This window comes from Cinclus cinclus, chromosome 2 (genome assembly GCF_963662255.1).
Source record: "Cinclus cinclus chromosome 2, bCinCin1.1, whole genome shotgun sequence".
NCBI lineage: Eukaryota > Metazoa > Chordata > Aves > Passeriformes > Cinclidae > Cinclus > Cinclus cinclus.
Window position 1 is genome coordinate 52,268,933 of NC_085047.1, and position 23,046 is coordinate 52,291,978.

The window sequence follows — 23,046 nt, forward strand, 5'->3', positions numbered from 1 at the left end:
AGGTCAGCCCTTGGAATAATTTTTAATGTATTCAGTAATTATATGATATTTAGCAGAGTTACATATGTCGGCTTTTAGGCAGAATGTGGAAGGTTCTGGAGACAGTAAGAGAAATTAATTCAGGATGAGAACATATTTCCTTTTATCTACTCTGTTGTTTTGAATCCTTATAGTATTTATCACTACTACATATATGTAGTTATCTATTACCTAGAATGCTAACACAGAAAAATTAGCCTGTAGACAAATTAACAGTACCAACTTCCATTCCTTAATTAAGTTACAAAACCAAAAGATGGCTGTAAGGATGAAAACAAGAAACTCTGCTTATAAGCCCCAGTTTCCCTTTAAGATTAAGTGGAAAATGGGTAATTTAAGAAAAAGATCCTACTGATATATTTTCATTTTGTAATACATACCTAAGCAGGTTACAAATGTCTATTACATTGCCTTTAGGCATGCTTGGTTAAAAATGAAGAAAAAAATAACCTTTGAAGAATACAGGGTCATTTTTTCATTCTTCATTTCACAAAAAACAGTAGTTAAACTGATACATTAAACTCATACAGAGTTATCTTCAACAGAGACATTAATGTGTCTAAAAATGTGTTCAGTGTCAAACAGGACATGCAAATTGAGTAATACACTGAAAGCATTGTATCAATATGTAACTGGGCATTTTCATTGCCAGATTAAAACATGGAGAACACCTCTGGCAATGATGTACCACGAATTTTTAATTTAAGGAAAAATAGGTAATTCAATAAAAACAAAAATATTCATTCTGTTTATGTTCCCAGGCAAAGAGCTAAGACGGCCTCTATTAGGACATCAATTTAAAAAAAAAAAATCACACAGGATAAAAAGGTTTATGAATTGGGGGCAAAATTTACAGCATATCTGTTCAAGATTTATGCAAATAAAAATTAAAGCTTCTCCTATGTGTACTCCCCCGCACAAGGGTTTAATGCTGAACTCCATGTGGGGTGCCCCTTCCCAGTGCTGCTCTTCAGTGGCTACAGTCCAAGCTCAGTGAGGGGACAGGAAGAGATTTGAACACTATTTTTGGGACTAGAAGGAGGAGATTGAACATGAAATATTAGAAATTAAGATATCTGGGGTTCAAACTCAGACAAAATATAGCCTCTTTCAATAGCAGTCTCTTTCAAGTTGCTTGGTTGCCCTAGGAATGCTTCCTTTCTGTCATGAGAAAGGAAATTGATGGTTTTTGTTGGCTATGGGAGACTCCATGTACTCCAAGACACTGGGAAATCTGAGCTAGTGAGGAAATGTCAGAATTTGGAACTATCTGAAAGTTAAAAATGAACACATACAAAAACACCGCAGGACAAATTGTGCATACGATGGAGCAGATATGTAACAAGCAGATGACAACTCTGACTGCTCTTTGTTTTGGTAAAAAGAAAATTAAAGCTAAGATAATGTAAATCCTTTCCCCTGAAAAGCTGCAGAACTGCGGGCTGTCAGCAGCACTGCAACTTACACACCACCAAAAAATATGCATGGCCATGTCAGAAACTCACTGTGAAACAGGCATCTCACCTCTCACCTATTGCTCACTCCAAACAATAAAAAAGGACCACAAAAAGAAGGCAACATGTAATAGCTGGACAGAGGTCTGGACCCACTGCACTACCACAGAGTTAGATCTCTGGCTCATAACAGGGCTTGGTGCCATGTTCCCTGGCTCTTTTAAACCTTCGCAAACTTCACAGAGATTTAGACTGCCCTGGAGACAAAAATCTGTCTTTGTTGTATTTGTGCATGCATTAAATATATTTAAGAGTGTGTGCCTGTGCATTTAGAGATGCTCAAAACAGGATTTAGAAGTCCTCATGTGAAAATATTGGAGACGGTTTTTGGTTTCTATTTGGACTGTTCATTGTCAGAGGAAAACGCCTGTGAATGTACTGAAGTGCTCATAGACCTGTATTATCCAGTGCTCACAGACTGTGCTCACAGCCAGGGAGAAGGACTATCCATGTGACCAGTGAATTTGGGTAGCAAGACCCATTCCTATTTGTTTAACACCTTATGGTGCTATTCCTTTGAAGTCTCATGCACACAGGAATTGTACTTCACAAGAATATGGAAAAGTCCTCTGTCCCAAGTATCACCCCATTAATTCTGGCTCTGCAGATGATAGACATATCAGACTTTGAAGTGAGGTGTTAAAGAGGCTTAAAAAGACTGAAAAGAATATTTTTGAAGGAGTTTCACAGGTGCTGGTTTAATTTGCCCTCTGAGTCTTTAATTTCTCCTTCAACACTTGTGATGGCAAGGGTATGATGCTTTAGAAGCTGAAACTAACAGAAATAGTTCCACTTTAATTTTAAAGATCTCCCAAAGTAGTAGCTCTCTGATAGAAATGGGATTTTTGGAATGGTATAGCTCAGAGACCACGTGACTCTATATCTGGGTAATCATGCTATTTGAGTACATTAGACACACCATGTTACTGGAGACTTCTGGGACCAGTGGGATAGACAAGAGGACAGGAAACAGTTTTCATTCAAGCTCTCAAGGATATTGTAATAAGCATTACTTTTAGGAGCAATGGGAGCTATATTTGATTTGGTTAATGTATTTTCTCTCAGACAGGGAAAGAATTGTGACACAAACACACAAGCACATTTATACTGTCTCTCAGCACAAATCGCTTTTTCAGCTGAATGAGTTTATTAAAAACCACAACTTTTCTTTATTTCAGTTTCTAATCTGCTTTTCCCAGACACTATTCACTTTACCTTAAGATGCTTTTTTCTCCTTTCTCAGTTATGTGTTTTCACCCATTTCTTTCATCAGTCATGCCCCTCCATAGGGTTTTACATTGCTTCCTTTCTTTCATACTGTTTTGCTTTGCTTCCTTTAGGTTTCCATACAGTTCAGTTTTCAGACCCTGAGGTTTGATCTGAACAGCTATCGCCCTCTGCATGACCAACTCCACCAAGAACTCACTCTGGCAGATCACTAAAGGCCTCACCAGGGCTTTGGTCAAGTCCTACAAGCACACTGTCAGCTGATACAAAATCCACTCTCACCCTTTTCCCTAACAGCTGTCTTCATGATCTCCAAGTTGCACTTTTGGATTCAGAGGTGAACCTGTATTTTTTCCAAGGAGACTAGTTTAAAACCAGCCAAGCTAATTTATCATTGTCTGTCAGGAGATTTAGTCTCAGTCTCCAGGGTTTATATCATATTCTTACAGGCTAATGAGCAGTTTTTTTCTTTGAGCCCAAAGGTGAGGTTATAGACTTCTGTAAGAGTCTCCTCTCCAGGATATGGTAATAGGGGATAGAAAATATAACTGATGAAATTTCATTCTCAAACCTTGACATCTCTATTGTCCTCTCTTTTGGACATCTTGAGCTCCAGCAGCTTTTTGTTTTGTCTGTACTGCTACTATCTAACATGAGGAATCCTACAATCGTTTCACATACAGGTGAAATACCTTCTGCCTTGTATATCCTATAGTCTCCTCCATTTTTAACAATACCATCAAAAGGCAACCACAGTTCTGCTTAGAACCCTTCTGCTCGGTTCCCTATTTTTTACACTTTTAAGGTAGGGTAGAGCCAGTTCAAGCCTGAACAGATTTAGAAACAGACACATGAACTAGTCAACCTGGACATTTTCAGCAACAGACACTTGAGGTGACTTGTGACTAATATGGAGTAGACATCTAAAATCAGTACTGCTTTCAACTCTTAATAGTAAAGGTCACTGAAGAAGTTAGGTTTTGGTGTCTGCAGTGAGGCTCATAAAGTTGGAAGGAGCAAATATAATGGCACAAAGCAGGAAAGCAGGAGTTAGACATCCATAAAATTAAAAATAAATATGGAAAAGACTACACCTCAGTGTCAGATGGCAGAATAGATGCATCCAAAATTACCTCTTTGCACTGACCATTGCCACTACACTTCAAACAGAGAACTTCCTTACATCTTTACAGAGTGCTCCTACATGTGAAATGGTCTAATGTAAAAGAAGAATTGCAAGAACATACTGCAAGAAAAGATGTTATTTCAGTGCAACAAGAAAGATTTAACACAAAGAACTGGTAAAATCATGTGGAGTGTAGCAGAAAAAAAACATATAAACCCCACGAAGAACAAATTCATAGATTACCACTTGAACTCACTCATTTTTAATTTGAGAGGACATTAGTTTTTCCATCTGGCATTGAGACATTACCTTATTACATTTCTGTATTCTACAAATAAAGATATGATCTGGAAAAAGCATGACATTAATGAGTATTTTTTATGGTAATAAGCATATTATCCTCCTCACCTTTCTATACACTCCTTCACAATAGCAAAATTTCCGTCTCCTATAGTCCTTCCAACTTTATATCGCTCTGCTATCGATGCTGGAACCTGGAAACCTTCCTCCAACACTTCTGAAAGAATCATTAGTACATTTTTATTGTTAGTGAAGGAAACACAGATGTTGCACATAACATGCATTTTAAGTCCATGGTTTAGGAGCCTGGAAACCATTCAGTCAGTATCTCACTTACTGTACAGTGAAACCATGCTGCTGACATTGTATATACTCAACAGGTTTCATGCAGATACACTAATGAAAAATAAGACTTCTGGGGGCTCAAACATACCACCATTTGAGTGTTATATAATTGCCATTGCAATATGCCCCAAGACAAAACCAAAATTGTATTTTTTTAATTACAAAAAGGCCTCTGTGATCTGCACAAGCGCAGACCAGCCTCCAAAAAGGGCTGGAACTCCTTGACACAGCATGATTAAATATATGTACCAAAGAAGTCCAACACTCAAGCACTTATTTTATTACATCCTGTAAACTGAGACATCCATAAAACTCCTCATGTGCTAAGTGCTAGTTCTCCCCATCCCCCAATATTAAATATTTAGTTTTTAAACAAATGTTCTCAATAATACTACCTCGCATGCAACCTGGGCACCAGATGTTTAGGTAAAATTGCATTATGCAGTGTCTAAGCATACAAGAAGCTTGTAGTTTAATGTGCTTTAGTGCTCATTCCTGTACTGTTATTTTTAAATGCATTTGAAATAGTGTTACAAATACCTAATATGCCTCTAAAAGCTGTAAACTGCAGCTGATACAAACTACTATATAAACACTGTAATGTAAAAAAAATAAAAAACCTCTGAGAAATGTGATTTGTGCTTACACTCTTTAAGACAGTGCATTTAACTGTGTATTTCTCTGACCTTTGTTCCAGTTTAGTATTAAAAGTGAATGCTAGAACACAGGGAGGCTGGGGTTTGTCTGAATTCACAGACAGCATGAAGAGCTATTCTTCAACAGGAGCACGTACATAGATGTGCATGTGAGCCGGCAGTGTTCGAGCAGACCCTGTCCCTTTGACAACTTGCTCAAAGCCTTAGTGTGGAGTAAGATTATCCATTCCTGAGTAAAGACCCAGGACTACAGCGTGTTCTTTAGTACTGTGGCATATAAGACAAAAATTCTGAAATAAGCCAGTCAGCACTGTGTTGCTTGCAGAAATAAAACCTCAAGTATTCCACAATAAAAATACCTCTGAAGAGCGATGTCCAGATCAACTCCGATCCGGAGTGAACCTAGCTGGTTTGCTAAGGCTGAGGAGCTTCCTCACGGAAAATTATCCGGCCTGTAATGCTCCCACCTTCTCTGGCAGGAAGAATGACTCATTTCCTACACAGCTGCTGTTATCACTACACTGACTGCTTTGAAACGTCAGCCTCCAAATGTTACCTTCTGCAGGGCCATCATTTTCATCCATAGAGCTGCAAACTTTGGTGGATGCTAATGAGGTAGAGGAGCCACTGTGTTGGGAGCTCTGGAAATGGAGACACAAATGAAAACAGACGATTTTTAAGAAGCACGAGAACCCACAGCATGTTCCTGCTGGACACATGTCCCGGAGAGGCTTCAGTGTTCCCTGTGTAAAGTATTTATTTACTTTAGTGGATGGATACATGGATGCTTGGGAAGAGTCCAAATTCTTCCACTGAAATTACACTTTTGGTAACCTCACATTACTGGAGAGTTCCTTGATCCATCGAGTGCAGCAATGTGCATGCAAAAATACTTTGAAGTATGCTCCAACAGTTTCTCCCTATTCCACACACATTTTGGCAGGGAAAACTGAGGAGCCATATGCCCTCTGCAGGCCAGAGACCATGCTTTCAGAGATCCTATTAACTCAGCAGGCTACTAGAGGAGCCCAAGTCTATAGCTGGCTGTGTTATGGGCAGAATTCCTCAATTTTACAAACATACCTCTGTTGAAAGCCTCCCCAGTTTTGTTCTAAAAGGGAAAAATCACTATGGCAATGTACGGACAAAGTAGAATATCAGGGTGAATAATGGCTGCTGTTTCATAAGAGTGTTTGATTGGAGGTAACCCACTTGAGGAAGTGACTCTGTTCTTGTGCTCTTTTTCAAGTACTTGTCCTGCAATTGCCTGAGCTTGTCTGTACAGCTAACGGGGGGAGGCAGTGGCTCTGTGGTCCCCCGAAGGGAACACCCAGCCACCCACCTTGGATGACAGAAGTATAAGAGGCAGGATCTCACATCCTGCTTCCAAAGCTCCTATCAATGCCTATCAGTTACCTACAGTGTGACTTTAGGCATGGACTTTAGGAAAACTGCTTCATCATGCATCTAGATGGATGGAGCTGCAGAGACATTTGAGATGGATTGGATTTCACCCAAAACCTTTATCCTGTGGTGCATAAAAATTACATAAAGTCATCTTCAGGATTCTCCTATCTTCAAAGAAAGCCAGAAGTTATAAATGTAATGGTGGCCCTTCAAACTTTAAGCCAAACTGAGCATTTCCTCAAGTCCTCCTATTATAACTTATGTGAAAAATATTCAGAGGGTTTTCAAAACAAAAACTTTATTGGGTTCGCATCATTCAGATGCTGAAAGTGCTGCAGTATTTCATTATCTTCTTCAGTCTATATATTACATAGATTTCAGGTTGTACTTCACGTAACAAGCACTGTCACTTCCCTATCAGTTTTAAAGCTGATAAAACCCTGAAACTTTAAAATCCTAAAGTTTTTAGATGCCCACAGTCACGGTGCCAATCCATTTTACAAATTAAATTCTACTACTTTGGAATGATTTCTTTCATCTGACACTGCAGAACACAGCTGCTGACTGGAGTAAGACTAACTAAAGGTGCAGCAGTTTGGTTATTTGCTAAGTACTGAGCCAGGGAAAAGGCAGTCAGCAGACTTAAAATCTGGCCAATATGCTCAGTTCATTTGAACATAATGACTTTTAATTTCTTCCACAACAGACTAAGGTCAGATGACTTAGACAAAGTCTGAACTTGGCACATTTTTCACTAAATAATTCTGAGAGCTTGCGCATCCCATCTACCATGAGATTCTTTGCCCTTGCTTCCTTTAATCAGCCCCAGCTCCCTCTTTTCATCCAGGCAAGTATTTCTTCTGAGCTTTGACCAGAGTTGAAGAATGCATTAATCAGTTTTTAGACTGGTTTTGTTTCCTCTTGACAAAAGAAGTCAGCACTGAGTGATTTTATGCAGTTTGCTAAGATATTGCTGCCCTTGTTTCATGGTCAGGACGTGTTTATATATGTGCTATTCCTGTGCTAAACTCTGCATGACATCCTAGTAAAAACTTACCTCTGGTTCATTTTTGAACAAATGAGCAGATGTGGATCAAGGTAACTGGAAAATGCTAGGAGTTCTCATGCCTGGAGAAGTCTGTCTCAAAGCCTATTTTTATTCTCATGTAATAAGAGACTTGTTTCCTTTACAGTCTGCTTGTAAAATAAGCAGAAAAACATGTTCTCTCTACTCATTCTGCTGTGTTTGTTTATTTTCCTAGAACAGACATCCAATTTCATACTTATTTTTCCACTTCATAGTACTTTCTGAAAGGAATTGCAATTTAAATATGTTCAATATTTGTTACTTTTATGACCAGGAATGAATCATTACAACATTTAAAGAGTACAATCACAAAAAGGTTAGTGCTAGATTTTCAACAGATTATTAAACAACTACTTTTTTTTCATTTTTTGTACATTAGATAGTGAGATTACACTTTTAAGTAGATGTTAGGTCAAGGCTGCTGACTGCACAGCACTGCAGCTCCCTTTAGCAGCCCAATGGTTTCTTTACAGTCTTGCAGTCACTGCTGTCATCTGTGAGAATGGGAGATGTGAAAATAGAGACCTAACTCAGTGGCCACATCTTCTCAGAATGGGTGCTTAGAGACACTCAAATTTCTATTTGAGGACTTAATTTTCAAGGACCTTAAAATAAGGCTTAGCTGAGAAGTGCAGTTGCTCTGTTCTTATAATATTAGATGTCTCCAAAGACCCATTTAAGCAAAGCGTTTTAGCAAATGCTAAAATAAATAAATAAATATGTATTTAACCTAGGCTTAATCTAATAGACTGAAAAAGAAGTGGCCTGTAGAAAGTTTAAAGGAAAAAATTGACCTCACACTGATGTTTTAAGTGGCTCTTCTTTTCTTATTGGCACTATTAAAGATGGGAAAGTTAAAATTATATTTTTTAGCAGAAGAACTGAAATAATGCATTAGTAGCATATCCCATACCAGACCAGTGGTCTGCAAACAAAGCATACAGCCCCTTTGGTGACATCAGCCTGTGAAGCACTGGCACGGAGGCAGAGGCAGAACTTGCCAGTGACAAGGAAGCAGTAGCTAGGAATATGTGCTAAAAATACACACTGAGACTATTAAAACTTTAAATAATTATTGAAAAATATATAAAAAACATACTCTTCATTACCTTTCCTGAAGACCTCCTATTAAAACAACAGACTGAAAATAAATCAGGCACTGGACATTTGCACACATTCACCAAGTCTGCTGGCAGCCTCCCTTTCACAATTAAAGAGATGTTACTGGATAAACATGACACAAATAGTTTTGTCTTTATTCAGTCCTCTCCAACAACACGCAGGCATTTATTTATTTATCTTTACTTCAGCTAGAAAGAGATTCCATTTGTTTAGGCTTTAATTAGCTCACTGCTCTCACAAGCTGAGAGCCCTGCGGGTCCAGCAATCCTTGTGGGTCTCAGTGTTCCTTCCAGTTGGCTTGCCAATCGCGAGGCAGTCTGTCATGTGCTCTGTTGCTCTCACAGATGTGGATCCCATCAGGGATCTTGCAGATGGGGAAGGGGGAAAACAAACCCTAAGCAAGAGCATAATCCCTTCAACACACAGACTTTAATGCAATTAGCTGTTTTAATTTTAAGAGATGCTGAGGTGCTTGGAATGTCATCACTTTTACACAGATTTAAAGGGGTCCAGTTGCACAGGTTGCCAGCACATGGCCAGTTTTATGGCACACCTTCATAAAAGCAATGGCATAAAAAAATCAGGTCTTTGGTGTAAGGATTTCAGATCCTATTCAGTTTTATATAACAGATGGCCAGCACAACATACATCTCACTTATGTGAATGGAAACATTAGTGCTATAGAGTTTCAGCCATGTCTCACCTGGAGATTTATTTAGCAACTGTTTGGTAAATAGTTTGTATCTCAGAGGAAACTGTGCTAAATCCACAAAAAAAAAAAAAGGCAGAAAAAGAAAAATTACTGTAATGTCTGTCTCCTGATACTCACCTTTGTCCTAAATTAATCTTAAAATCCCATTCCAGCTAAACAGCAGGAAGTATTCTTGTGGACTGCTGGTGCCAGCAGTTATGAAAAAAAGACTGAAGCAAGTATGACTGGGAAGTTTGTTAGTGCAATTCAGATTCCTGAATCTTAAGCTCCAAACACTGCATTCTGTTTTCCAAACCTCTCAAAACCTTTCTTAGTGCACGTGGAGTCTACAATGTCTCTCAACAATAGATTCCTTTGTTTTTTTCCAGTATGAAGGAAGCATCTGGATGAAATGTGAGTAACAGAAAAGCACACAGGTGTAACGCTAAGTTTGGATCTTATGCAGAGCTCTCCTCTTTTAGAAATTGGCTTAATGAAGTGAGGATTAAAATTAGTAAACAAAGTGTAAGTTCAGGAAGGAGGCTTGGGAGAAGGGAATTATTAATGTCTTTAAATTGTGCCTCTTAAGATATTGCTATTTCAAAGAACTCTGCAGAATTAAAATAAAAAATTAAAAAAAAGATACATCAGTAATGTGTGTAAGATGAAGTTCAACTCAGTAAGGAAAAATAGCTTTAAACCAAAACTAAGCATTTAAGCCCCCATGCTCACCTCTTTTGGAACCCATACTTCAGTATGGTTATAAAACAACCTTTGCAAGGTAGCTGTCATGACTTCTGACAGGCTCAGTTCCTTTGCCTAAAGATGATCATGAAAAATGGGAAAATAAAGACAACCATCCAGTGCAGGTATTAGCTTTGAAAGACTTTGAAGGAGATAAAAAAATTCCTATAACATGTAACAGTGTTGAGCAAGAAATAAGTGAGTCAGTGAACAGCAAAATGGTACATCAACAGAGAACCAAAGAAGAGAACTGCTGATTTAAAACAATAAAGTAATACAATTTGATGTAACTTTTAAGAAGATAAACTAATTTTTTTTATTATTCTACTTAGAGAGAGGAAAAGGGTCACACTGAAACTCCCTCTCCCAACTATATTCAGTGGAAACTTTTCTGATTTTCTTTTGTTTAATCTTACTTTTTTTTTTTTTTTTTTTTTTTTTTTGCCCAGCCAGCTGAGACAGTGAAAAAGCTTTCATGTAAACAGTACAGAGTTGGCAAAAAAATTTCTTCATGACGAAACATTAAATCCACAATCTTCATGCTGAAAGAATGGAAACTAATGGAGTTCAATGTATAGAAAGAGAAATAATGCAATTGTTTTCTTTTCCAGTTTGGATATTGCACTAAACCAGCACATCAGATTCAAATTTATTTATAAACGGTTTCATCTGGAAAGGAACAGTAAAAAAATGTATGCAAACCTGCTTACAAACTTATTCACAATTGTACATCCTGTACTCTTTTGTTACACACTTGACTTCAGAGAGGCCCTACACAGGGAACTGATTTTGTTGTTGTTGTTCATTTATGCCATTCAGGATTTACACAGCTTGGAGAAGAAAAGTTCAAATAACATAAGCAATTATCTGGCATATTATCAGGGTCTTGTGTTGGTTTTCTTCTTTGAGGGACAGAGGGACAAATGGGAGAGTTTGCAAGGCAATGGAGCTGACAGACTGAAGTTAAATTTGCAAGTTTGAAGCACTCTGTTTTATTAAGATACCCTCACTAAGCTGCAGCATTGGATGCTTATACACTCATTTGATTTGTGCAACAAGACAATTCAGAAAGACCAACATAGTTTCCTACGTGGTATTTAACAATAAATTTAACCTCCACTAGTTCCTAACAGCTGCTTCCAAAGTTGAGCCATAATTCACTCGAGGCTCACTCAGCCTTTGGCATCATTCAGAAAAGATTGATGATATAAAAAGTGAAGTATCAGACTCATGGTATCGGAAGTTATTACTGTCATTTCTGTATCCTTATTGTGGTTAACATAAAAAGTTACATGTGCGGTGATGCAATGGGAAGGTTTCCTTTTACCTCTTCTGAAGTTATATAAACAGGTAAAATTTTCTACTCAACTACAGAATAAAAATTGAACCACAGAATAAAAATTGAAAAGCTACCGACCAAAAGGAGGTTCATATTTCTTCACCTAATTAAGAGCGCAGCAAAATAACCATTTTATATTTATTTAGTTGCATTTATAAGCTCTCCTGGTATTTTTAACTGTTTCTCAGTAGAGACAGAAACCTCAGTTACTTTGTTTCTACTTTCCCCATTTCTATCATATTGTTTCCTTTCCCTGTGTGTACGCTTTTTAGGCAGACCTATTTACCGGTAACCAAGAGTACTTCATAACTAGAATTTTTATCAGGCCCACGGTTCCTTCTAGTAAAGTATAAACATCAGCTGAAGCATCAGGCTGGCAGATGACATGTCAGAATTTGTAACATCTCTCTTCCCCCATCCCTGCCAAACAAGAAATAAAACTAGGCTATGGATATGTAGATATGCATTTTTAGAGTGGAAAGATGTATCAGAAAGTTAGGTACTTATTTTAAAACACACCAGGTATGTTTCAGTACCATTAGCTTTTCACAAGCATATTTTCCTAATACTTTTCTTATGAGAAGTGCTGCTGGGGCTCAGCTCTTGGCAGGGAGCTGGTACCTTGCTTTGGATATTCTACTCATTCCCCGCTTCACACTTCAAATCTATCCCATCATGTGCCCACAAAGTTACCCATAAGCAATCCAAGGCAGTTATACTTACTGTCTTCACAACACCCACTAGAAATCAAATTCCTCCTTGATGCATTTTTTTTGTATCTACACACAAAATCTCTGCTTTTATTTCTTAAAAAAAGGACACTAAATGCATCTACTGTTTAAAGGAACCTATTAGGATGCATGAATCCCATATGCTTACACTAAGGTTAGATGGACAATATTGATCCAAAATGAACAAGCAATACCAACTGCAAGAATTTTGTTAAAGCCTGTTAATCATGTTTCCAAAATAAATTCTCTGAACAGTGTGTATTTTTAATATATATTTATTACATCACTTACATTAATCTACATTAATGTTAAATCTAGCAAAAATAACAAATTGCAACCAGGATGACACGGTCAAATATGAAACACGAGTACAATACAGTATGATGAAACAATGGCACAAAAATGAAGGTGATTTTTGTCAGCTGATTATAAGAAATAAAACATTCATCAGTGTTTATTTTCCAAGTTTTACATGTTTTGTTGATAAATCAACAGCTTTCTTTTTGGTTTCCTGCATCACATTAATACAAAAATGGTATACTTTTAAACGCAAATATCCAAGCACTTTTCATTAAAAAAAATAAGTGTACGCATAACTTTGTAAAATCTTAAACTTATGTTGTAAATGTGCCAATATTTACAATATCATAGTGCAACTAAGAAAATTAAGAGGCCTTAGCACATTAAGCTTAACATTGTTAGCTCCTCTTTCACTAGAGCCCAAATTCCAAAACACTGTATTGCAGGGCAAACCACAACCTAATTACCCCATATAACATCAGACAACAAGTACACGCTGAATCTAGTACGGCTTTCTTCACACTTCACTGCCGAGGGTTAACTGAAGCGAACTGGAGCACGATCACCGGCACAGAGCCGCACAGGAGCGCGTGTGCCCCACGTGTGCGCGCTCCGCTCAGCCCCGCGCTCGCTGCGCTGCGCGGACACGACGCGGCCGTGGCACCTACAGACCCACTGCCTGCCACGGGGACTCGGGGTGCCCTGCCAGCCTGGGGGAAAAGGCCAACTCAGCTGGCCAAAATTGTCGTGGCAGCAAGCACTGCTTTGCTCTGCTCAGCAGACCCTGCTCTCTGGATGGAAGGGCTTTCCGGGGGGAAGCATACCCATTTCCAAAGAGGGTGACAACCACTTGCTTGCTTTGCTCTGCACATAAAGGTATTGCTCTCTGTGCTTCGTAAAGTTACTTTTCATCACTCATAGTTACAAGCTCTTGTCACTAGCAGATAGAACTGAAAGTGAAGATTAAATACAAACTGATCTTGTATAATGGTTGCATACCATTAATTGGATGCAAGAAAAAGCACAGACATCAATCTATGCATAAATCAAGTGGTGAGGTTATTAGCACCATAAAGGTTTTCTGTCTGTTCGTTTCTCTACATTTTTGACAGAAACAGTAAACTTGAATTGATCAGAGGTTCTTTTCTATATTATTGTTAATTCATTTTACATTCAGAGTGTGGCTTTTGTAAAAGATGCACTATATAAAATTCGCACTGCAGTGTGAATTATGAAACTGCAGAAAAAAACACTATTATTTAATCTCAATTTTTACTACACACAATTTCAATCCAATTGCTCTTCTAGGGTGCTGAACATTATACATCCTTTCTTGTAATATAAATTTATAGCCACAATATTAATACCCCAGAATTTTTATCTTTCAGCCAAATATGCTCTGTAAAAATGAATTAAAGAGAAAAATAATTAAATGTAATGTGCTGTCTCTGAATTATTTTACAAATTGGAAAGCCATTTTCACATTGCATAATGAATGTTAAAGATTTTACCGATTTCAACAAAAGATCTAATTTGGTATGACTTAATGTATTGCAGAACAATAACATTCAAGAGGAGGCTTAAGACTGAGCATGTCAAAAGAATACCATTTCAAATATTCAAATTTCAATTTAGGATTAATGTTTTGTCTGTTTGTATGTATTTGTGCGTAAGGTTCTATCCTTCCCACCTTGGAGTCAATGGTGGGTTTGCCACCAACTTGTGGTCAGTTTGAACTTAGCCCTTGCTTGTAGAGATGTGATCTCTTAAAACTGTACAGAACTCCTTGGGGTAGCTGCTCAGCAAGGTATGGTTGGTGCAGCTCCACCGACTTTAACAGAGCTGTAGTGAATACCACCAGACGAGCGTCCTCCTGTCAAAACATTTTTCCCACTTATTTGTTTAAAGTCACAAATGTGACGTAACAGCGCATGGGTTCCAAAGCCATTTAATCTATGTACGTGTGCATGTGTGTGTAAATATAAGCATATGTGTTCTGTGCTTCACATGTGAACTGCTTGTTGCACAAAAGAAGAAAAGAGATTTAAAAAACAAAACAAAACAGTTGCAGAAAGCATTAGGGAAATAATCACAAGTATTCATAAAGCTCAAAGGCAAAAAAAGCTTTCACAATCTATACAAGACTAGCTACATCATAATCACCTTGGAGTAGGCACAAATAATGCAGCATACAGGGAACTATCAGAGGTTCAAACACTATAATGTTGCTTAAGCTATTCTATTATTTAATGCAGTTGATGAAATCTAGGAACAAACTAAAAACTGTGCTGTTGCAAGTGGAACTACAGCATCAAGGGACTCAATTTCAGTTTCACCCACAAACTGAAACCTTCTGGTCTTGCTCAAAAGAAACATTTAATTCTGCTCATGTATAATGGGAATTACATTCCACACAAAAAAGGATCTCAAAGTCTATAAACAGTGTACCTTTTCAATCTCTAAGGGACTTTCATTCCTAAAATGAAATATTAATGATGCATCTTGCCCCTGAATAGCCCCTTAATACAAGTCATATGTTGAAATGATTAAATGTTATGGACTAGCATATTCTTTTTTAAAACAGTCTTGATGGAGAACTCACTATGATAACAATTACTGATATTAGGTCCATTTTTCTTTTCCACAGCTAAGCAAAGCTGTGGGATTCAGGTTTGCTGGCAATCTGTGCTCTCTGCACAGAACATTCTTAATAAATTGCCTAAAGCAGCAGTAGCCTATATGGGAGAAGGGAGGGAAAATACAATTCCTGGAATTTATTCTCTTTACAGGAAAAAAAAAAATTCGAAATGTCAGTACATATTTCGCTCAATCTGGTCAAGTTGCCTGAATTTTTGGAAACTGATCCCAACTGATCCAACCTTTATATAATATTTATTTCTTAGGATCAAGTAATAAATTTTGCAAAGACATTTCCTCACAACAGCTGAAAATGCAAGTAACTTCACAGCTGTGAACTTTTTCAGTAGAACAGGGCAGCCTATGCATTATGGTATGGGGTAAGGGATGGACTGTTCTTATGGCTGGGAAAAGTTTTAGATTGAAGTCTAAAGCCAGAATGACAAAACATACATTGCAAAAGAGAATAACCTGACTGCTTCAGCAAACCTGCCAGATCAATGACTTTCTCTCCAGGTGATACTGGAACCAGGTATTGGAAACAGAGAAGGTAAGTTTTGTGTTCTGCTGCCCTTTCATTTCTTTTTGCAAATATCCTCTGAAAAGAAAAAATATGTTGATACAGTAAAGCCATAACATCACATGCCAACATTTTCCATCTGCTGAATTTTATTACGGACAAATTAGTTTAACGAAATTATTACACTACATTTAGAAGTTGGCATGTGGCAGCTAAACCTCTTCTTCAATTAAGCAAATTTTCCTGGTTTCAAAATATATTAAATCATCACTAAATACCTCAAAAATATAACCTCTATAGATTTTTGCTGAGAATCAGAACCACACTGAGTTCTAATTCTTAAATTATTAGTATTTAAGAAAATGAAGGGAAAGGTATAAGATTTCAAAAGTGTGTGTTCACTATGGACTTAAATATAACATATGATAGGAAATGTTGCTATTATGTAAATTAAGTAGACTAAGATTCTCACAATAAAGCAGCAGAAAACAAACAAAAATTAGTAGATATTTGTTAAGCAACTGGTTATAATGCATGACCTACTTTTACACTAAAGGAGTTTTGCATATTCATGCTGTACAAAAAGAGCACCTCTAGATACTGCGAAAACAGAAAAATTAGGTCAATAGGAGGATGATTTACAGTATCAGCATTTCTGTAGGTTTTCTTTTTAAAATGCAAAAGAAGTCTTCTTATAAGAAATAAAAAAATATGTTCCCATTCTTAACATAAGTGAAAATAATAATTATTTTTATTTTTCCAAAAGATGTCATCATATGTATGTCAGATGACACTGCTAGCCAGCAGGCCCTCATATTTCCTCGGTCAGAAATCTGTCCCTGTTCACTTGCAACACATGGATGATCAGCATTAACAGCTTTTGCCAGGTAAAACATTAATAATGCCTGTGAAACACCCTGCTGTTTACAGTCATCAGATGGCAATGCAGTGAAGAGAATTTGAACACTGCTTTGAAAGAATTACTTTTGCCCTGTGACTGCACAGGATTTCTTCACTTTCTTTTCATTTGGATAAAAAGACTAAACTTAGAGTGTTTCAAATGTGCGTGTTGGGATCTCACAGTGTGGTGCAAGCAGTTTAATATGGCAGTTTTTTTCTTCTTTGCATTTTACCTATTCGTTGGTAAAAGCAAAGTACCCATTAACTGTTCATATCAAAATGAATAAAGACACATATGGTAAAAACAGAACATATAATCAGTACCTTAGATGATAAAAATAGTGCTATTCATAAATGTGCCCACTATGGATTTGTGCGTTATATTCACCTTATCCAATCTTTGTGCCTTTAAGTATGCACAATGCTGTTCTGGATTTGATGGACATATTCAATGGCTCATTCATTACAAATTCTTGCATTAAAATGCAGTGATAAAGCCAAAAAAATACCCCCACACACTAGAATTAATTTGGACCCATGTTGTTAATATTAAATATGCAAAACTCTTTTGTGCGATTCACTATTACTGTAAATTAGTAGCTATTTTCTTTAAAAATGTTAAACCTTCATCAAATCACAAACCATAAACATTGTTCCATTTTCTCTTTTACACTGAGTCTCCTACTGAATCCATATCATCCGAAGAGAGTGGGCGATACAGGTCCTGTAAGATGAAGTGCAGTATAGATTTGTTTATTCTGTTTGATTTGTTGCACTGCAACTGTCTTATATTCATTTTGTTACTGTGGACCGGAAGACATTGTTTAACACAAAATATACATGTTCTATATAGTCATATTGTTGTCTTAATGTCACATTATTATTTTTTAATCTAAAAAATAGATGGTTAGGAAATAAAGTTAAGTTTCAATGTACAACATATTCTCAGAAGCAATTATATTTTATTTGAGTCCTTCCTATTAAACACTGTGCAAACAATATTTGTCTGTTCTGGAGAGTCTCCTAACGGTTTGGAAATCTGGAAACATTAATTTAATCCCAAAGGGAATGTATTTTCTTTTTGGCTGTTTCACAGTGGCAGAGTGAGTGCTTACCTTATATAATGCAATAAAAACTTGTCGCCCAATAGTGATACAGCATGGATCCAGCAACATTTGACCCCTGGACTGCTGACATTGAATACTGCTGTTGCCTATGTCGTACTGACAATGGTATTCCTCTCCCACAGCTCCTCTGTGCCCGTGTGTGTGTGTATAAAAAGACAGCATGTTTTACACTTGTCCCCCCACCTCTGTCTCTTTCTGTCGGTAGCCAAGCAACCAGCTCATGACAGCAGAGGGAGAGTCTGAGTGGATCTGTACACTTCATTCTTTCAGCACTCTGTTCCTCTGATGGATCAGACAATCCTCGAGTGCCAGAGGTGTTATGGGCTGATACATTGCCCTATCCCACCTACACAGTACAGCAACCCTCATCGAGACACACAATCGCACGGAATGAAAGTTCAAAAAAGAGAAGTGGTAGAGGACAGGGCATGGTCTTCTTAAGGTGAACTAAGCATAACTGATGGTTCAGAGGAGTTCTGATTGGGCATGTGCCCAGCATATCTCATAGTCATTCTCTGATATCTTAAAGGTGTTTTGGGGGGGTCCTTTCCATATAGAGCATTTGAATAAATTGCAACAAAAAATCCCTATAAGGCAAAGTACAAGAAAACATGAGAATGGGGAAGTTGATGGGGCTAGCTTTTGGATTGACCTTGAATGGATTTGTTTTGATTTTTTTTAATCCCAGTAAAATAACCGAGACAAGATATGAACAAATTGGAAAGATATATTACAAAAAAGGACCAGATCAAATGAATGCTTCACAAATTTCAAACTGTGATCTCAATAAACAATGCAGGTTTATATTTAACCTGTAGGCATGATGTAAAAGGGATTTAAGTACCTTAAAGGAGTGTTGATTCCCTAGAATGCTTCTTCTGTCTGTATTGTGACAAAGGGCATGCATACACACAGTAGAAAACATTCGACTGGCAGAGTGAAAAATCAGATCTTAAATACATTTCTATTATGTTGTAAACAATCTAGATAAGAGAACAATATTAAACAGACAAGAAAATCTTATTCTGAATACTAACTAGTTAGTTAATTATTAAAATTTATTTTGAGAATATCTGGTTTGGGAATTTCTAATACATACTATGGGAGAAAAGAATATTTTGATTTGCTAGAGAGGGCAACACCCCAAAATTTTGAATAGTATCTCCCAGGTGACTGCTCTTGCTTCTGAATATAAAAAAGATATATGCATTTGGAACTGAAAAACAAGACGTTTCTGAATTTTAATATTTAGAGAATATTTTTGTGTTTATTTTCATAACTCTGTGATTGCTTCAAAGCAAAATCCTTCACCAGATTTCAGTGTCTTTTTCTCTGCTTTTTCGCCTGCCTTTAAATACTTGCAAGTCTTAGAAAAGTTTCCTTTCTGAAAGAATTTTTCTTGCCTATAATTAGCCAGAGGCCTGGTTTCTTGAAATTTTGAGGTGAATCTATTTATTATTTTGCATAGATTTATAAGAAGACAAAAATTGCTGAATGAATTAGACTTCTTGGATAAATACAGCTCAAAAAATCCTTATATACATAGAATTCAGCCTGTCTAATCAGTCAAGAGGTACCTTAAATCTAATTTTTCTTTATTCTATAGGTTGCAACATCTAGGAACATAGAAAAAATATTTAATTTTTTTTCTAAATGCCATGGCACCTTTTCTGAGTCTGCATAGTTAACTGCACTCTGTTGCAGTAGGAACAACATTTGTGGCAACACAGTAACTCTACTTCAATCTTCAATTTCAAACCTGAATTTCAAATGTGTTAATCCTCCGGGGAAAAATAACACCAAAATTTAATGACGTTCATAACAATTTAAAAACTAGAATCTTATTTTCCTATTTAAAAATAAAGAAATAATTAAACTGCAAGAAAGAGTAACTATAGCACACAGCCTGCTAGTTAAAATATTCAGAAGCTGAAAATTGGTTGACAGTTAGCTAAGATAGCTGATAAATTGTTCCTAGCTCACTTTCTACTTCGTGAATTACACCCATGAAATTAATCTTTCAAATCTTACTTTCTTCAAATATAGACTGAGTTTCGCACAAGATTATAAAAATATAACTTTCACTGACTTCTGAATTTCTGGAAACAACTCAGCCACATACATAGCAAATGAGAAAGGATACATTTCGTCATTTATATTTTGGCTTTTGAGGGTACAAAATTTTATCTACAGGGTTACATGACTACTGTTTTCCTGAGTATGTACCACAGCAGCATTTTTGGCCTTATTTATATCAATGGAAAGCCATCCTTCAAAGGCCAGAATTTATTTTTTTAAAAAGATGAGTGATGAAATGGCAGTAAGTAAGATGATTAATCCCTAATTTAAGATGCCTAATGCATTTTGCAGGTCTTCACTATTCCCAGGAAGAAATCTCTCCCTTGTGGAAGTACCTTGCTTTGGTGCTTCTGTATTCAAAAGCGTGACCTCCTCTCAGCCGTACTTCCCAGGAAAAACAGTGGCAGCCTGCCTGGACCCCTTGGCATTGTGATGTCCCAAGCCTACAACTCCCTCATAGCACTTGATGGGGATGCTGAAGAGCTGATTGATTCATTAACTAAAGGAGAACCAGGCTAGGATAGAGGAAGTGTTCCTATCACCTTCCAGACCCAGTAGCTACCACTGGAATTCCATGTACCTGATGGCATGAGAGAACAGGAACTCCTGTAACTCTAAGTGCAGAGAGGGATGCACAAAATACCACAAATTACAGAAATGAGCTGGTCTTCCCAGGACCCAGCATCTTATTTCAGTTCTAAACCAGTAGCTCCCTCAAAGTGCAGGTAAAGAGAGAAAGGCAGAGTAGTCAGAATACCAGCCATCACCTTCAACTCCAGATCATGGCTACAGCAGCCAACACTCTTCTTTCAGGGCAGGAACACTTCACCTCTCAACAGTGGGGACAAGATGGGCACTTAAATCCATCTCTTCTCCCTTCTATGTCTATCACATGATACCAGCACTTCAGCAACCTCCTAGGGAACAAACTTCATCCTGCAGCTGGCTTGTCAGTGCTGTAGCTGAAGCCATTGAAGACAAAAACAAAACCCTTTAGGTCTAACTTTGGTTCATTATGGTACATAAAATAACCTAAGTAAAATTACAATGAAAAGACACAAAAAACTGTACTAAAACTAAACAGAACACCATTCATACTGCTAACAAGGAAATTACGATTTTCAAGCACTGCTTAATGCCTTATTTACTCATTGGAATGCACATTATAACCTTTAATGACACAATCATATGTTTTTACACTGAACTTCTAACTCATTCATTTCACAAGCTAAACATGGAAGCAGATGAAATAAATTCTCAGACTGAGTGTTAGGTTTCCATCTCTGAACTTCTGAGTTGATTTTGTAACCTAAATAATGTTATTGCAATGCATTTTACATGATTGCAATCTATTTTTACATGAACATATTTCATGTTTCATCAGGTAATAAAAATAAATCTGTCTAAAATAAAGTCAGACAAGCATAAAGGTCCCCTACCAAGGTCAGAATACAAATACTGGAGAAGAGAATTCAACTTCCTAACAATGTCTTATCTCTCTTGTACATTTCAATATTTATTTTCTCTACAGTTAGCAGTCTGATTTTGTTACTGCTACATAGCACTTTACATCCATGGTACTGCCACTCGGTGATCCTATTGCACTTACACTTAAAAAGAAGCCCATCTGCTCTCCTCTTCACATTTGAAAGTCAGAAATCTTGTGCCTAGAAACCCCTTGTGTCTAATGGTGCTGATCACATGTTTCCCACTCACCCATCCACAAACGTTAGCAGAAAAACATTTCTTCACTGTGAAGAGCGAAGCATCAGTGGTGAGAAAGAAAGTTTAGGAAAGTTACCAATGAAAAGAGACAGCCTTCCAGCAAATGCAAATCCAATAGAAACTGGTATCATCCATCTAAACAGACGCCCTCACATCACCAATGTATAATTCATTTGGAAGACTCTTTGTTCCCTCTCCAGTGACTTATTAATGATTCATTAAGAAGCCTTGAGAGCAAGAACAAACAGGTGGGGAAGACACTGCATTTAAGAAGTTTTTAGCACCAGCTTACCCACTGGAACTTACATCTTTACTCTCTGTGTGTTGGATGATGAAAACCATGACACTACTCTGAGGCCCCAAAGCTGCTGCTCACTGGCTGTCCCTACACTGCAAGATCACAGTCAGCTCCCACGTCTGTAAACAAGTCACAGCAGAAACCCATAGCTGTATCCCAGATAGAGGTAAGACTTGGACATGCACAATTCCTCAGCTCCCTGGCATGCCTCAGATATGAAGAAGGGTATGCAGGCTAGAAGGGAGCCATGTCATGCTACAGCTATTCCTGATCTGGGTATCTGGGGAATCAGGTCTTCACCAGCTCCTAAAATCAAGCAATGTCAATTGTGTATATAATCCCCTTATTTTGAGAGACACGAGTTATGTCTTTGTTTAAAAACTGAAAAGGCAGAAAAATCATGTGTTCAAACTCTCTTTATAAACAAGTTTGAGATACAGAGTACTGCCTCAGGGATGCTTTCATTGAGAACTTACCACAGTTTAGAAAACAGCAGAAAATACACGGACATCTGCTCTTATTTCTTTTAAACAGATAAAATTAATTAAATCAGTATATGGAGCTTGTGGGTTGAACAAGTAATATTTTATCAGAGGGTTGCCGCAGTAACATAGGTATTAGCTTAGTTCTGGATACTTTGGAATATTGTAGCTTACTCCATACAGGATAAGTAGGGGGAACCTACAGCTGCTATCAACTCTCCTCCAGGAAAGTGACTGGCAGGTCTCATATTGCCTTGGTGCTGATAATACCTTCACTGCACAAGGGTGTGATAAAACAGCTAAATTCCACAGTGCGTTCTTTCACCTTGCTTCAAAATCAAAGCAGTCTGTAGGTTTTGCAAGTGACACAATGCCCACAGTGAGCTAGGAACAAAAGAGATTTCTCTGACATTTTCTTTCAGTTGTGAAATATTTGGAAAAAGAAAGTAAAACAAACAAAGTTTTGTGAAAAAGGAGAGAAGCCCCCGTGTTTTCCCCTCCAAGGATAAACCAGTTCTCAGTATACTTAGCATTTGAGAGACACAGAACAGTTCAATTCCATTTCAGGATGTTTTACAAACACAAGGATTGTAGCTGGGCTCTTCTACCCTATGGCTCTACACACACACAAGGGATCAGAAGGGAGAAGG

The 23,046-nt window shown here is 37.4% G+C and overlaps 1 protein-coding gene across 5 annotated transcripts in view; it reads right to left on the reverse strand.

Annotated features, from left to right (window-relative positions):
* Positions 1 to 23,046, reverse strand: part of DCLK1 (doublecortin like kinase 1) — a 220,634-nt gene that overhangs the window by 36,353 nt on the left and 161,235 nt on the right. For 3 of the 5 annotated variants that reach the window (XM_062514712.1, XM_062514710.1, XM_062514711.1), the window contains one exon: positions 17,353 to 17,409. In XM_062514712.1, coding sequence (XP_062370696.1) covers positions 17,353 to 17,409 — 57 coding nt within the window. Of the gene's footprint in view, positions 1 to 4,314; positions 4,424 to 5,763; positions 5,849 to 17,352; positions 17,410 to 23,046 lie in introns of those variants that run through there. The other 2 variants (XM_062514708.1, XM_062514709.1) reach the window with 1 other exon arrangement.